At 46.2% G+C, this 17,245-nt stretch overlaps 2 protein-coding genes across 4 annotated transcripts; one reads left to right on the top strand and one right to left on the bottom strand.

Moving 5' to 3' along the window:
- Positions 1 to 934: 934 nt before the first annotated feature.
- C3AR1 (complement C3a receptor 1) lies at positions 935 to 11,627 on the bottom strand. Of its 3 annotated transcripts, none has more exons than XM_075051573.1 (2): positions 11,505 to 11,627; positions 935 to 2,586 (listed from the first exon to the last, which is right to left on the bottom strand). In XM_075051573.1, the coding sequence occupies exon 2, from the start codon at positions 2,577 to 2,579 to the stop codon at positions 1,461 to 1,463; it is 1,119 nt and encodes a 372-aa protein (XP_074907674.1). In that variant the 5' UTR covers positions 2,580 to 2,586; positions 11,505 to 11,627; the 3' UTR covers positions 935 to 1,460. The 3 variants fall into 3 exon arrangements, with proteins under 3 accessions (XP_074907674.1, XP_074907671.1, XP_074907675.1); XM_075051570.1 differs by having other exon boundaries at positions 11,411 to 11,551; XM_075051574.1 differs by lacking the exon at positions 11,505 to 11,627 and adding an exon at positions 4,437 to 4,502.
- Positions 10,862 to 17,243, top strand: NECAP1 (NECAP endocytosis associated 1). Its single transcript, XM_075051575.1, is given in 10 exon segments — positions 10,862 to 11,370; positions 11,372 to 11,509; positions 11,511 to 11,647; positions 12,939 to 13,039; positions 13,190 to 13,294; positions 13,704 to 13,785; positions 14,198 to 14,306; positions 14,388 to 14,574; positions 16,868 to 16,961; positions 17,082 to 17,243. Coding segments are annotated over 10 exon segments (1,113 nt in total). The 5' UTR covers positions 10,862 to 11,259; the 3' UTR covers positions 17,131 to 17,243.
- Positions 17,244 to 17,245: the final 2 nt, after the last annotated feature.

Genomic DNA, 17,245 nt, shown 5'->3' with positions numbered 1-17,245 from the left:
TTTAACTCTTTCGGTGCCAGTATTGAATTTTTTTCCAGCGGCGCCCATCAGGTGGGCTCGGTTCCCGCCTACTTGCCTTAGGAACAGAATTTGGTTGTGGACGTGGCTAAGTTAACAGCCCACACCTATACGTACTTTATGACTGAGGCTTTTTAGGATGTCAGGAGAAAGAATTGAGAGTTCTCGGGAGAAAGAGTTGAGAGTTCTCACAGCTGGCTGTTCTCAGGGTGCTGAGATCAGTGAGTCTTTCAACTCGCGCTCGCCAGAAAGGCAAAGTGAAAACTATACCAACACCTGGTGGCTGTTTGTCATACCATTTGTTGATCTTACTCCTTTAAGGAAGGAAGGACTAACACAAAAAGCAGATTTTAAACCACTTCCTTAGAGTACGTAGTAAACGTACCTCTGCTTTTCACAGCAGGGAACATTCAAGCTTGGGAAACACCCCCAAATAGCCTGACTAAATGAAATTTTTACCTTCCTCTACCGGAAAGACGTGAGAAGTTCATCTGTCTTGTAGAGAGCAGGACATGGCTGTGCCGCAACAGGCTCGTTCCCCGCCTTCTTGGGGTCAGAATGAAGGTTATCTCTTCTCAATTCCAAGGTTTTACCAAATGACTGATAGTCCAGCAGCCACCTAATCTGGTACATCAATGACTGCAGTTACTGAAGTTCTGCTTGTGTGCCATCTTAAAATGCGTATGTACATTTGGATAGTCTTGGACTATTTCCTAAAAGGAAGATTTGGGACTCTGGTGGCAGAGGGAGTGTTGGGGAGACAGTCAGTGAGTGCATGCTAACGAACGTAGCTACAGCATCTGCAGTGGACCAGTTACTACTGTACAGGGATGTATTTGCTGGGACAAAGAAATATCATGGGCATCTACCAGGGCATGAAAGTCAGTTCAGTGCAGCTGACTGGGGCAAGTGCTATTCTAATGCATTGCTGTAAGAAAATGTAGCACTACCCTCTAGGGAAATCTTCAGGAAAAAAAACCCTCAGACCCCAAGGTTAGTTCCAGGGAGAGGAAAGATGGGATGACAGATTCCGAGGAGAGCCATCAAAGTTAGTTTCACCTGCGCTTTATCAGAGACAGATGTAGAACATAGACATATGAAAATAACTCTAATGACATTCTCATCTAGCAATTCAGAGGTTGAACTACATGATCCCACCGCAAATCACTCTGCAAGCCTGTGTCCTTCAAAGGCTGAAGTACTCTGTGCCTCCTGCTTCACCAGTCTTCCCTCAGATTATCACTCTTGGTACTTCCAACTTCCCATCTCTCGAGTAGGATATAAAGCAGGGTAGCTGTTCTGATCTGAACCATCTCAGTGCCCTGTGTGTGGATCTGAAGATTAATCAAATGTGTTGGAGCAAAAAAAAAAGTTAAGTAGAGAGTGACTGATGTGCAGAGCCATAGCTCGCTCTTCCTACAGCAGGGATCAGAAGTCCTGCATTACACTGTGCTGCTAACGTCTTTCTCTGTTGAAGTCTTGTTTCCGTGAAGGGAGTAAGTGATCGAACGTGTTGGCTCCTCAGTAAAGGCACCTTCTAAGATTCCTTGCAGTGACTGCCGTGCCTTTGCCCTGAAGTCCCGTCCCACAAAAACATAGAGCAAGGGGTTGATGCAGCTGTTGGCGTATGCAAGTGCTGTAGAGAGGTGATCCCAGAGGAACAATGACTCACTCAGTCCTGTTCCAAGAGTAGGTACAAGGGACAGAATCCCAACTACATGGTATGGAGCCCAGCAGATGAAGAATGCAGCCACCATGAGCACAATTGTTCGCAGCATCCTGCTGTGTGGCTTGTGAAACTGATTTGCACGCATTCTGAAAGCAATAAGGGCATAGCAAACTGCCATTGTGCCAAAGGGGAGTACAAAGCCAAAGACAGCCCTAGTGATGTTTATTACCACTAAGGCAATGGATACAGAATAATCACCTTCATAGAAATTTCCCCATGAGTCATTACCATTGTAGACTAAAAGTGAGTATTCTTCCCATAACTCATTTACAGAATCATTCATATAATCTAGCACCTCATCATCTCCAAAATTGTACCCACACTCAGTTTTGCCATCGTGAGTGCTAGTCTCACGGTAGTGGAAGACAGGACAGCAGAAAATGAAGGCCAGGATCCAAATGCCGCTGCATATTAGTGATATAAATTTCACTGTTCGATGATTTTGACACCAGACAGGTTTCATCACAAGGAGGCACCGGTCAATGCTGATGGTCATGAGTAGGAAGACGCTAGCAAACATGGTGAAGATTATGACTGATGGAATGACTTTGCAGAGGAACCAACCATATGGCCAGTGTTCATGGAGGACCAGGTGAACAATAGAAAACGGCAAGGACAAACAGCATATGAAGTCAGCCACAGCAAGGTTTAGGAACCAGACAATGTTCACAGACCTTTTCATTTTCAGACCAGCTACCCAGATCACCAATCCGTTGCCTGGGATACCTATGATGATAACGATGATGAAGATAGCAATGGAGATAATGGATTCTGATGCATAATATGCAGCAGCCTGTTCATGTGAACTGCTGTTACCCGGGAGTTGAGGCATTCTGTAGCTATAAAACAGAAAGCAAATCAGTAGGCAATTCACACCCTTGTCCCCAAATTCTTCTCTTTATCTGTACTGAAGCACCTCTGAGTCAGGTGACAGTACAGAGCAGTCAGGGTACAAAAGCATCGGTCAATACAAGTTTGTGCTAAAGGCTTAGTAATCTGACCATTGTACACCTTCATCATTCTCATGGTGGCCAAGCTACATAAGCCCCACTGTTCAAACAAGGGGGTTGTATGCGCTGAAGTTCTCCTATCTCTGTCATCCCCCTTGATTTCAGTCTGGTTTTTTTTAGTCTCCACTCTAAAGTGGAGCTCTCTATTCACATGCCCGCACTGTCACCAGGTGTCTTTCCAGATCCATTTCCAGCTTTGTGTACACTTCTTCAGAAAGAGAAGTCAGCATTTTAGTTCCTTTTCCCTTTAAAATGAGTGATTTCTTCTGGCATAACCAGTGAAATAATAGGTTTAGGTTAAGAAAGCAATGCTTATCTTGATGAAATATCCCTGCTCCACTTTCAGGACATTAGAAATAGAACAGACAGGACAGCAACTGTGTTTGCTAAGGGGTATTTTTAGGGAAGTCTCAGTAAGCACTTCCTTCTCCCTGCTTTTGTTCTGAGGTCTCTGCCGGTTCCTTGGAAAGCTAGTCTTGATGAGGCAAAAGGCAAGAAATGCATGGTTTAAGAAGAACAGACAGAGGTTTAGTTGTAGAAAGAAAAATTAAAACACAGAGTAATAGCAGTAATGTTCTTGAGCCATTTTAGGCATAAGAAAAAGTGTCATTGCAAGACAATGAAGCTGAGCCACAGAATACTTAAGTGATGTTTTAAAACTATGAGAATAGTAGTGGAAAAACTTTAATTGCTCAATTATTTGTGGACTTAGATATTAGTAAATTTAGAAAGGAAAGTAAAGGAAATCTAGCAAAGTCAAGATAAAGCTGAGAAAAAGAACCTGACCTTCATCCTTTAGGCATTAATAGAATTGTTTATAAAAATCCCTGTTAACTAAAACCTAGCTGAATCTAATGAAGACAGTTGTGTTGCTGAAAGGTCCCTAAAAGCATTACCAGAACACAAGGAAACTGCATAGGTCAGAGCTGAATACAGCCTGCAGAAGCAACTGAGGAGACATGAGTAAGAAAACCCAGGCTGATTTTATTTTAACCTCTATTATGCCAGTACTTAAATGCCAGTCAGGGACTCTTGTGTGCAGGACTAAATATCAATATTATAAATAAAAAATAAAAAATTCCAAAGCCTCGATCTCTTGCATAACATATAGTCTAAATGTGGAGTGATGCATTAAGTTTTAGACCCACTTCACCACAAAGAAAATGAGATTAACAATTGTAACAAACATTGTAATTTACCACTTTCTGGTAACAATTGCTAAGAGGCTTTTAGGTGAGGGTGACCTGCAAGGAAAGCTATGAAAGAAGTCCCTGGAAGGCAGCTGGGGACTTGACTTAACATTCTAACAAGTTTGTTCCATTTTCTGTGGTCTTGCTGATAACACGCAGAAGCGACTTTTACAGGGACAACTGGAGAACAGTGCTGCAAGAGCTGCATCTTGCTGCCTCCCCATATAGCTACAGAAGATGGTATGGAGAGGATAGGGCATCAAAGAATGCTGTAAATATAGTAATACAAATCCTACTCCAAAGCAAACTGAGGGATGAATGAATAAGAAGATACTGCCCATGCTATGGTTTCAAGAGTGCTAAAAGGGCTGCTATGTGGTTATGAAAATGGAAGAGGGAACTGGAGGGGAGAGAGAGGTTTTCAGGAGTAAAGAACAAGAAATTGCAAGTTGAAGAGGAAAGCAGAATTCTGCAGCTTATTATACCTACCAGAGTGAAGCAGGTATTTTTCGGTGTGTCAGGGAGCAAGTACCACCAGTCCTGTCTCTGGACTGACTGAAAAAAGAAACTCACGTGACATTATAGGAACTGCTTTTTTCCTGTGTGTGCTAAGTATGTTCTTCCACTCTGCAGGAAAGGCTTAGAATGACTCATGTTTGAAGTTTTAGATATGACCTGCTGATAAAATAAACAGTGGAACCAAAAGAAGCTCTGTCAACCCTGTCAAACTAAGACAGTGCTCTGAGTCAAAGAATAATAGAAAGCAAGGGAATGATAGGCACAGGCACAGACTTTACTATAGTTTCTGTAAGACAACTGAATCAGATGTCTTGCCTGTTCATGTAACGCTGACCTTTGCTTGATATAATTCACAATTCTAAACCCTGCCATGCCACCATCAGGTGTCTGATCTGTTGTCCTTTAGCCACTTCCATGTTTTATCAGATCAGCACATTCACCTAGCTAATCCCATTTCTGGGGTTCTTATCAATCCAGATCAGCTTCTGTCCCAGCCTGAGACATCTTAGTTCACCAAATACAGAACATTGTACTCAGAAAACCATAATTGGTCACGTCAAAGGGATTTTAATCTGATTTTTGACCATTCAGGGTATTTAAAGTCTTGGTTTTTTGTTTTTGGTTTTTTTTTAAAGAAGTAACTTGACCGATGAAAAGTTAGAAGTGGTTAACTGAAATGCTGACAGCACAAAATGTCGCAAGACTATAAAAAGAAAAGACATCTAGGGCAAGGCATTTAAACTGTGCAACAATAGGGTTCCCCTTCACCCCTCCCAATTTGGGAAATCAAGGCGGCTAGCAGAAAAGACAAAGCCCATACATACGAGAATCAGCCTTGGTATTTTGGTTTTGGTCTGGAAAATGAACCAGGACAGAGCAGAGTTCCGCTCCTGAGCACAACTCTGTGCAACACACAAATGCTGCCTCCAACACAAACCCCGTGAAACCAGGAACAGGAAGGCAGGCCAGGGCTGGGCTGTACCCCCAGGGATGGACAGGCTGCCAGCAGCCTGCCAGGAAAATGCCTCTAGCTGCATCGTATTCTCAGCTGCCATCTTTCCTGGGGGATGCCTCAGACCCAGGCAGAAAGTGTTGACAGGAGGTACTGCTATGGGCTCCTCTTGGCCAAGGGACCTGCAGCCTTTTCACCACCATGTGAGTCGCTAGTTCTAGTCAAACTCTCCTTTGCAAGAAGGTCCTTCTCCACCGGTTGGCCAGCTCTGATCCCCCAGTTAAAACCTCTCCCCTGCAGCCAACCTTGACACAGCAAGCACTTTATCTTCAGCCAGCTCACCCTGGACAGTGATGAGATGATGTGGTACCTCTCTGCCTAGGTTTCCAGATCAACGGACCTTTTAAAGCAGTTTGACTAGCGAAGCGGTTTGCACCTCAGCAAAAAGGGCCTAATGATGTAGACACTCAAAGGAGGTGGAGCAAGGAGGAAAAAAAAGACATTTTGTTACTTTCATAAAATTGTTACTTAGATCAGACCAGGCCTTTGACTTGCCACTTTGATGGTTATCCCAGATCACCACACTGCATTCTTCTCTTCTGCATCTCTCCCTTCCCCTCATGATAAACAGACCAAGTTAGCTTAGAAAGGCTCTAATTCACAGAATCACAAAATAGTTGAAGTTGGAAGACTGTCTGGAGACTGTCTAGCCCAACTCCACTGCTCAAAGCAGGGTCAGCTAGAGAAGGTTGCCCAGGACTCTGTCCAGTCAGGTTTGAGTATCTCCACAGAAGGAGACTCCACAGACTTCGGGCAACCTGTTCCAGTGTTCAACCACCCTCACGTAAAAAACTGTTTTCTTGTGTTCAGATGGAACTTTCTGTGTGTCAGTGTGTGCCCACTGCCTCTTGTCCTGTCACCAAGCACCACCGAGAAGAGCCTGGCTCCATCACCATTAAACACTCCCATCAGATAGATGATATCCCCCTGAGCCTTCTCTTCTCCAGGCTGAACAGTCCCAGCTCTCTCGGCCTCTCCTTGCGTGACAGGTGTACCAGTCCCTTAATTACTTTAGCTCTCCACAAATTTCACTCCACTGTGTCAATATCTCCCTAGTACTGTGGAGCCCAGAACTGGACGCAGCACTCCAGATGTGGCCTCACCAGTGCTGAGTAGAGGGGAAGGATCACCTCCCTTGCTGGCGACACTCCCAATCTAGCCCAGGCAGCTATTGGCATTCTTTGCTGCGAGGGCACATTGCTGGCTTATGTTCAGCTTTCTGTCCACCAGGACCACAACATCATCATTCTCTGCAAAGCTGCTTTCCGGGTGGTCAGCCCCCAGCATGTATTTAGTGCCTGGGGTTCTTCCTCCCCAGGTGCAGGATTTTGCACTTCTTCTTGAACTTCACGAGGTTCCTGTCTGCCCAGTTGTCCAGCATGTCCAGGTTCCTCTGAATGGTAGCAGACACCTGGTGCATCAGCCACTCCTACCCCTTTTGTATCATCTGCAAACTTGTTGAGAGTGCACATTGCTTCATCATCCAAGTCATTAATGAAGAGTTAAACAGTACTGGAACCAGTGTCAACTGCAGCTGGACACCGCTAGTGACCAGTCTCCAGCTGGACTCAGTTCTTCTGATCACCACCCTCTGAGCCCAGCAGTTCAGCTACTATTCAATCCACCTCACTGTCCACTTATCTAGCCCATAGGCCATCAGCTTGTCTATAAGGATGTTCACACTGAAGTTTATCTTGATGTATAGACTCAACTGGCCACCACAAGTTGGCCAAAACCTTGATGCAAGTTACCATTTATATTGCTGTTTCAGGTTTGTTATTTCAAAACTGCACCAGTCTATCAGTTCCTAAATAGTTACACCCATATACAGTTCTAAAAAAGTGATCAATATATTTACAAAAGCCTGCCTCCTGCAAGAGCATGCAGGTTGTCTCCAAAACACTTTGGCAAGAACTGAGAATTCTGTTTGTATTTCATATTTCTACTACTTCTTCTGTAGTTCTACCAAGCTTTGCAGCCCCCCTCAGATCTCCCATTTGTTTCCCCACAGGTGGTGTGACTAGATAGCTATGATTTTTCACAGACCCTGAATGTCCCTTGTGTATATGGCAAACCCATCTTCCTAAAAAAACCTGTCCAAAACTCTCCCTATAAATCTTAGCCATAGCTAGCACAACTGTTTCTCTAGAAAGCATACTGTGGTGGCCTAGCGGCCAGTGTTTGCTATGCGTTTGTTTTCATCGTTACAACTGTGCACTTAGTTTCATAGGGACTCTCCAGAAACATCAAGTATCTGCAGGGTTGCCCTGCACTAGTATTCCTCAGACTCTCCTATTCAGAAAATCTACTGAATGACCCCAAGGCATTTTTGTACATTGCTGAGTAAGATCAGGTAAGCGCAAACTTTGGACACCAAGCTGGGAAGAAAGCTTGGCAAAACTGGTACATACCTAGATCATACATAATTAAAAAGTAGCTCTTCACAACAACAGGTTCTCAGTACTGGTTGAGTGTTTGTGTCAGAGGTTTTGCCAGGGCATTTTCAGTGAAGGAAACACCATTTGAAATAATATTTGGACTGTTCAGTAAAAATGCTCATGTTGGGATTAATCTTTAAGTTATCTAATGAGTCATTTTGTGAGACTGGTTTCCCTGTACCTTCTGTGCAGAGAAGGGAAATTCCAAATGTTTGGTCCACCCATTAAGTGCATTCCTGGAAATGCCTTATTTTTTTTCTTATGCAAGCAAAGCAAAAAGCAAACCAAAAGCCAAAATGATTCTTCTGCATGGTTTATTATGAGGCTACCTACAGATTGGCATGAACCCTGCATTTTACCCTACTTGTGTAGGCCTTTTTATTTGCACACCGCATATGATTGAACATTGTGGAGTTCCATCCAAGATTTCTGCTATTCCTTGGTTTTCATTCATTGAAGATTTCTGTGGGGGAAGAATATGGATCCTCCATTGCTTTCATAGTCTGATTTTAAATATGTTCTCCTTCAAGATTTCAACCCCACTGCTTAATCCTTTTAAAAAAGTAAAAAAATTAAGAACTTTAGCTATTATTGGCAGTGCTTTGTATTTTCTTGATTCAGCGATGCTTGTTTGAAAAAGACAGAAGAACGTTATGTTCTCTGCTGGTTAAGTCTCAATGAAATTGAATGGGAGATGTATTCCTGGTGTCCTGGTGCTGCTTGTACACCTTTCCTCACATGCCTTATAAAAGTTGGCCCTTTGCCACTCTCTTGTCTTAGATGCTCTCCTTCTAGAAGAACTGTAGGAGAATTGTGGCACACTGAATGACAGCACAATAAAGAGGCAGGCAAAATTTAATATTACTAATTGTGAATTATTGAATTTTGAAAAGCAACCATAACTATACATACAGAGTGATGTACTCTAGATAAGTTATTACCATTCAAAGAAGAAACTTAGCAGTCAGTGCAGAAAGTTCTATGAAAAATCATGTCAACATGCAATGCTGTTCAAAAGGTAAATATAACAGGAATTATTCAGTTGCTTCTTGAATACTGAATGCTGTAGTGGTCCTCGATCTTAAAAACAATTATAGAATCAGAAATGATACAGAAAATGACAACTAAACAGCCATGGCTCAGAATGGCTTCTTTTGGTGGACAAGCTAAATAGACGAGAATGCTTCACCTTGGGAAAGTGACATCTAAGTGGCAGTATGAGAGACACATGGAGAAGGTGACATGAATTCTTATAGCACAAGAACTAGGAGCTATCAAATGAAATGATCAGGTAGAAGTTTGAAAACAAAAAATTACACTTTTTCATATTGCACAATTAGATTTATGGCTCCAGGGATGATATGGGTAACCAAAAGTGTAAGTTTAAAAAAGCAATGATGAAAAAGCAAAGATGAATCCATAGAAGGAAAGTCTATTAAAATACTGCTAACAAATGCATACTAAACCCCTGGCCCACAAAGCCCTTATACTACAGATTGGTAGGCTAGTATACTAGGAAAGTGTAACTCTGTACTGTTTCACAGGCTTTCTTTAAGCAGCTCTGTTCTTCTCCAAGGTTTACCTCCCATTAACCTCTTTCTTTGCCTTAATTCTGGCAGTCTGGTAAGCAATGTAACACTGGCATATTGCAAGCAGGGAGGCAGAGCCTTCTTTTACACTGTGGCACATATCTGCGTTGAGTATCCCTGCCGTGTATTCCTACTAGTTCTTGCACAGGCTGCATGAAAGGGTTCAAATCTCTCTTCCCAGGCAGGTGTCTGTCCACGCCAGTGTGCAGCCTGGCAGGGCACCCACACAGCAGGGTGTGGGCCTCTGCTCCCTGGGGCATCAAAATCTGCCACAAAGCAGAGCGTGTTAGCCCCTCCTTCCTGCTGCAGGGTGGCAGAGAAAGCTGGCAGAGAGGAAGGGGAAAAGGAACCTGCGCATATGCGTCATTCTGTATCTGTTAAGGTACTTAGCTCACACCAGTCATGCATCTTTCCTGTTTATCTACTCATACAGCTGTCGAGATCATTTCTGGGGAAAACTAGGCCAGTTACATTTAGATATGCTAGTTAAATTACAAGTATCCTACTTTTTTAGCCTTAATGACTGAAGACTATTCCTGTCCTTGGCCTCAAAATAGCTTCACTTACTAGATCTACGGAATCAGCAGCACACACTCCCTTTATTTCAAAAGTTTTTCTGCACCAGGCACCATCAGAGATACAATGCTGGGCTAGTTGGACATTTGGCCTGACGGAAGGACAGCTTGTTTGACTGCTATGATTGAGTTCATTACCATCCTCTGTTCCACTTACCTCTGCAAACAGCAAGAAACAATACCATTTCAGCTCTCACTGCATTAACTAACACCATTTCATACTGGAAGAAAATAGTTCCTCAAACTTTGTGCTGTTTCATTCACTTCTTGCTTTACCCTCAGCAATAAACTCTGCTCACTCAGTCTTTCATGGGTAGCTTAAGTTACTCCCCAGTACAACTAGCCCATACTATGCCCACCCCCTGCTCTGTGGGTATGTAACTTTGTAACTTTTCTCAGGCCTTTTCTGCTAGTTTTCAGAGTAAGCATTTAGTAGTTTAGAGATTCAGTCATAGGTTACTGCATAGCAGTAAATGTCAGCACCAGTCTTCACTGAGAGGTCACTATTAAAAAAAATAGCAGTTTAAATGCTACTAGTCTAACCATATAGAACAGTACCTATACACTTATTTTGGTCACATTTCTGGGAAGTCACACTCCTGAAATTAACCTTTGCATAGCAGGCATTTTCACCGCTTCTAGCTGCAAAACCTGTAACGGTTTGTGCTGTGTTTTCTCTTCAGTTTGCTCCTTTTACCAAAGGCCTCTCGATCCCAGCACCACTGGCCACGCGAAAATCCATTTTCACTTAAAACCCAAGCTTTGACCCAAGGCTGCAGGAAAGAAAACCACGCTAGGGAGAAGTGCCCAGGCCCACTGCGGAGCGTGCGCAGGGATTCACCCCCCTAGATATTCGTGTGGCAGCACAAAACCCAGCCCCACGTTTCGGCCCAACAAAACCCAGCCCCACGTTTCGACCCAGCCCAGCCGTGGCTTTCCCCCGCGTACCCGGCTGGCGGGAGGACGGCAGCTTAGGGCATCCCCAGGCCCAACGCCCCTCCTGCCCGCCACCGTGCCCCGGGGGGGGGCTGCTGGCAGCTCAGGGCCTCCCCACCCCCCCGGGACCGGGACCCGGCCTTCCCAGAGGAGTATTAGCCCACCCGGCTCCGCCCGCTCCCAGCATGGCTGCGCCCAGGTCCGGGATAGCGCCCGGCACTACTTCATCAGCCCGAACCAAACATGGCCGCGCCAGGCCCTGTGAGGGAACTGCCAGGCTCCAAGATGGCGCCAGCCCGCGCTGCTGTGTCAGAACCGGCCCCAAGATGGCCGCCTCCCCGCCCCCGCGCGTTGCCTGCCAGGATCCAAGATGTCTTCTCCTCCCACGCCTTACCGACGTGCCCCGCTTCCCGCCCGGCCGCCGCAGGCGGTGTCTGCCCTCATCAAAGATGGCGGTCGGAAGCGCCCCCGGTTATTAGGCTCCCCACCTCTCCCTCGTTCTTCGCCGCGGTTTGTCGGTGTTGACGGCCGAGATGGCGGCGGCCGAGCTGGAGTACGAGTCCGTCCTCTGCGTGAAGCCCGATGTCAACGTTTACCGCATCCCGCCGCGCACTTCCAACCGCGGGTACAGGTGAGGGGCCCGGCATCGCTCCGGCTCGGCCCAGCCCCCGGCTGCCCCTGCCCGCCCTGCCCGCGGGGCTGCGGCCGCAGCCCCGCGGGCAGGGCGGGCAGGGGCAGCCGGGGGCTGGGCCGGGGAAAGGGCGTCCTCGTCCCGAGCGGGGCCTGAGGAAGCCGTGGCCTGCGGCCGCAAGCGGGTCAGGCCTGTTCCCTGAGGCCTTCGCCCCCACCGGCTGCAGTTTTGGGGGATTCGAGTCGCCTCTTGTAGGCGGCCCGCGCCTAAAAGCGGGAGCCTTTTCCCTCCCTGCTGTGGAGGAGCCGGGGCTGCTCTGTTAATCGTGTGCGGGAGGCGAAGGCGCCCGAGTAACTTGGTTTGGCAGGCAGAGCTGACCTCCGCTCCCAGGTTGCCTGGTTCGCTGGGATGCGAGTCAGGTGTATAATAATGGCACGTTGAATTTCGGCTTGTTGGCTCTTGCGGTCGCGGGGAGGAAGCCAGGAGGGGTTCCAGTATGATTTTTAAGAAGAGATGGCAGGACCAGGAGTTAGAAATGCTTTCCCTCTCTTTAGCTGAAGCCAGTGGAGTGTGACTTTGTAAGCTGTGCCCACAGACTTGCTGGAGACGGGGGTTTGTGCTCTGAAGCGCTGGTGGGTGTTGGTGCTACTGGCTGAACTTGGCAGACTGTTGTCAGTGTGGATGTTGTGCCTGGCTGCAGGTGTTTGTTTACGGTTCTAAAATCCCGTAGGTTGAGGTTTTTCTCTCTTTTCTCCTTTCTTTTTTCCCTTCACAACAGTCTGTAGCAAAAAGTTTGATGGGCTAGTCAAGGTGGCTGCGTGTATGATGTTTTACCTAGTGTAAGCTAGCTGCCTCTAAGTTCGGAAGTACTTGATACTATTTTACAGTGGGGTAGAATAATAGAGTGGCTTTTCAGCATGCTATTAATTAATTCTGGGGGTCTTCCTGATGCTCACAAGTCACTTATTAGTCGCTTCTGGGTTTACTGTTCCAAGTCAGTCCCCGGGTTTCAGTCTCCCCTCATCTGTAAGCTTATAAAGGTAAAGCCAGAGTTGATGTTCTCTGGACTGTATTTATTTCCCTCTACCTAGAGGAAAGAGGCCAATCAGAGCTGTGTGTGTTGACTGGCAGCAACGGAGAGGAGCTGAGACCTTGTATATCGCTTGGGGGGAGAAGTGGAATAAGGCAGCTGCAGGCATTGAAGGTTTGGGAGCAGAGGCATTTGCTGAGATGGTTGGGCAGAAGTAGAGGGGTTGATGTATGGTCAGTGAACAGTTGCTTTTCTTTTCAGGGCATCTGACTGGAAACTGGACCATCCAGACTGGACAGGGCGGCTCCGTGTCACCTCCAAAGGCAAAACTGCATACATAAAACTGGAGGATAAGGTTTCAGGTAAGGGAAAGGCTGTGGTTTTGCAAGGCTGCGACTGTGATTGCTGCTCATGAGCCTGTGTTTCTAAGCCTGGTCAAAGGTGTGCATGGCAGCCCTGGCCATGCTTTAGCAAGAGGCTGCTCTCCTTAACACCCAATTCTTTGTCTGCAGGAGAACTCTTTGCCCAGGCTCCTATAGATCAATACCCTGGCATTGCAGTAGAGACTGTGACAGATTCCAGCCGCTATTTTGTCATTCGAATTCAGGATGGGACTGGTGAGTTGAGGGATCATGTATGTGCCAAGTGCTAGAGCTGGAGGAGACTTGGCCTGATGGAGCTGGGTATATGCAAGGGGCATTGCAAGGGTGTTGGGAGCGCTGAAAAGGCTGGGTAGTGTGCCTGGAGGGGTAGGAAGGCAAGGTTAACAGAGGAGGATTCTCTACATTGCACAGAGTCCAGGGGCTGGGAAGGAACATTTGGTTTCTGAGAGTGCTGTGTGGGAAGAAGGGTGCATCCTGAAGGCTAGGAACAAGGAACTGCTGTGAGCTGCTGGTGTCCAGCTGCTGGTCTGTCAGAGGGAGGTAGCACAGAGTGGTTTAGGAGAATCAGAAGGATTTTGGAGTGAATGAACACAAGGGCCTGTTTGCAGGGTACGTCCAATGACCCCTCCTGTCTCCTTGCTAGGACGAAGTGCTTTTATAGGCATTGGCTTCACGGATCGTGGTGATGCCTTTGACTTCAACGTCTCTTTGCAGGATCACTTCAAGTGAGTTGTGCTTTTGTAGAATGCTGTTTTTCCTCTGGCCTGTAGAACATGGTGGGTGGTGGTGCATGTTCATTTAGCGCAGGCTTCCTTGGGATGGTCATGAAGCCCTACTCTGGCTCCATCAGGGACACTTGAGTGTCTGCTGCCAACTGTCATGCAAGCTGAGAGTCCTGCAGGGTCAGATCTGCAAGTCTTAAGCTTAAGTCCTGTGATGCTACAGGTGCAGCGTTAGGCAGTCTCTTGGGTTTGCGGTGGTCCCAGCTTTTTGCTGTACTACACTGGGAGTAGGGAAGTAGCTGGTTTGACAAGGCAAGGTAGTTTTTTTGGCGGGATGGGGAGAGGAACCATGCATTTTTCTGAAACCCTGTTCGCCTTTGCCACAGGGTCTGATGTCTTCCTCTCTTCTTTTTAGGTGGGTGAAGCAGGAGACTGAGATCTCCAAGGAGTCCCAGGAAGCTGACACACGTCCCAAATTAGACTTAGGGTTTAAGGAAGGGCAGACCATCAAACTGAACATTGGGGTAAGAGCCCAGTTTACCCTGCTTCTTTCTCTGGATATGCCAATGGATACTCTTCCTCACTTGTCCTTTCTTTTTATACAGAACATGACGACAAAGAAAGGAGGAGCAGCCAAGCCCCGTGTGTCTGGATCAGGGGGCCTAAGCCTGCTGCCACCCCCACCAGGAGGCAAAATTGCAGTCCCTCCTATACCTCCCCCTTCCTCCACAGCCATTGCCAACCATGTCACACCACCACCCGTGCTGAAATCCAGTAATGTGAGCAGTGCAGGTAAACATTAGCATAGAGCAGATGGTCTGTCAGACACTAGTAGGTGCATAGAGAAGACTGAGGCCTGCTTCAGGGAACCAGAGTTCAATCTAGTGCCAACAGTGCCCTGTGAGACATGAGGGCTTTGCTCTCTTTGACCTGAGGATCTCCATGCTTGTTTAATAATACCTGCTTGTTCTCCTTGCAAGAAGGACAGTGTTGGTTTCTCCTATTGCAAGGACAGGAGCTACAAGTGACTTGGTCAAAATGATCTGTGGGGGTTTGGGTATGAAATTAAAATAATTGGATTTTTCTGAATTTGTTTGTGCTTTAGGGACACTGGCAGAGCTGTGTAGGGTGTCCAGAAAAGTACTGCACAGTCACTTGCTTTCTTCAGAATAATATAGATACAGTTTTGGTTGTTGTTGAAAGATGCAGGAAAAGCACTTCTTGAGTGGCTTTGAATAGGGAGAGAGGAGGCTTTAGTATGAGCTGCAGAAAGAGGTGTAAAGTATAGTGGTATTGTGGGTATAGCGGTTTATTTTAAAAATATGTATATAATTTTATATAAATATATTTATATATGAAAATAATAATAAAATATATATGTTGAACTTCACATATACACACACACACACACACATATATATATATATATTTATACACATGAGGTTCAACAAGGCCAAGTTGAAGGTCCTGCACCTGCAGTGGGGTAAACACCAATATCAATACACATTAGAGGATGCATGGGTTGAGAGCAGCCCTGACAAGGACTTGGAGATGCTGGTGGATGAAAAATTGGATATGGGCCAGCAATGTGCACTTGCAGCCAATAATGTTCTGGGCTGCACCAAAAGAAGCATGGCCAGCAGGTTGAGGGAGGTGATTCTCTCCCTCTACTCCACTGTTGAGGCCCCACCTGGAGTACTGTGTCCAGCTCCAGGGTCCTAAGTACAAGAAGGACATGGACCTGTTGGAGTGGGTCCAGAGGAGGGACACAAAAATGATCAGAGGGATGGAACACCTTCTGTAAACGAAGGCTGAGAGAGTTGGGGTTGGTCAGCCTGGAGAAGAGAAGGCTCTGGGGAGACCTTATTGCAGCCTTTTGACATATAAAGGGAGCTTGTAAGAAAGACGGAGAGAGACTTTTTACCAGGGCCTTTAGTGAAGGACAAGGTGCAAAGTTTTAAACTGAAAGAGGGTAGATTAACATTGGATATAAGGAATAAAGTCTTTATGATGAGGGTGGTGAGACCTGCCTCCAACTCTGCCCTGTGTACCCTCTGTACTAGCTCCCCGGATGTCCTGCGAGTGTCTCATTCTGGTCTGCCTTGAGGAAATTCCAGCTAGCCAAACCAACCAAGCAAAGCTTCTCCTTTCTTCTGGTTGTTTTGGAGACCTTATTGTGGCTTTTCAATGCTTAGAGGGGGCTTATAAGAAAGATGGAGAGAGATGTTTTACCAGCACCTGTAGTGACAGGACAAGGGGCACAGATTTTTAACTGAAAGAAGCTAGATCTAGATTAGATATAAGGAAGAAATTCTTTATGATGAGGGTGGTGAGACACTGGAACAGGTTGCCCAGAGAAGTTGTGGATGCCCCATCACTAGAAGTGTTCAAGGCCAGGTTGGATGGGGCTTTGAGCAACCAGGTCTAGTCGAAGGTGTCCCTGCCCATGGCAGGGGGGTTGGACTAGTTGATCTTTAAAGGTCCCTTCCAACCCATACCATTCTGTGATTCTGTAACAAAGAGGTTGCTGCAGTCTTCTGGATTCTGTACTAAAAGTGTGACCATACAGAGGTGTCTGCAGAGCTGATGATACTCTTGTGAAGGCAGAGATTTTAGCAGTGCTGGACACAGATCGGAGTGAGAAGAAACCACAAGCTTCTGAATAGGGCTGGGCTCCAGTGCATGGTTTGTACGGTTAAGGTGATGCCTGTTTGGCAGCTGTTATGATTGCTGAGCTTGGGCTGAGTCTGAGCCTTATGTCTACTGGGAGAGGTAATATGTCACAAATCTGCCAGTTGGTATGCTAGGTGGAGACTGAATAGTTCTTGAAGGTGTTGTACCCCTGCAGCATGAGCTGGAGTCTCCATGCACATTCAGCAAAAGGAGCTGCTATTACAAAAAAAAAAAAAAAAAAAAAAATCCTTAAAAATGTCTAAATTCCTTCTTCTGGAAGGAGAGCAGGAGTCGCTTCAAAGATTCTCTGCCCCTGCATCTAGCAGTTTGTGTAAGGTGACAGTTTAAATGCCTGTGGGGTTTTCTTGTTGATTAGCTTGATTTTTTTTTTTTTTTTCTCCTTCCGCCTTAGATATTCTATTAGACTTAGATGCTCCTGCATCTGCAGCCAAGGCACCAGCATCAGCTACCACAGACCTCTGGGGAGACTTCAGCACTGCATCCAGGTAAACTGTGGTGAATGAAACTGCGCATAATAAGGGTAGTGTCCTGATGGGCACTGGAAGAGCCATAAGTTAAGAAGTCATATTAGATCTGCTTCTTTGATTCTCCTCTCTTCATTTCAGTGCTGTTCCCAATCAGGCTCCTCAGCAGTCCAACTGGGTCCAGTTCTGAATGGTCAAAGCAGTGGAATGTGACAAACTGATGACCAAGAGGCTCTAGAGGCACCAAATGGGATCAGAGGGGGCACAAACCTCTCTAGTCTTCAATCAAAAACAAATCAGGACAA

This window comes from Buteo buteo, chromosome 19, assembly GCF_964188355.1.
Source record: "Buteo buteo chromosome 19, bButBut1.hap1.1, whole genome shotgun sequence".
Classification (NCBI taxonomy): Eukaryota; Metazoa; Chordata; class Aves; order Accipitriformes; family Accipitridae; genus Buteo; species Buteo buteo.
Note: the sequence above shows the minus strand (reverse complement) of the source record. Positions and strands in the feature narration are given on the sequence as shown.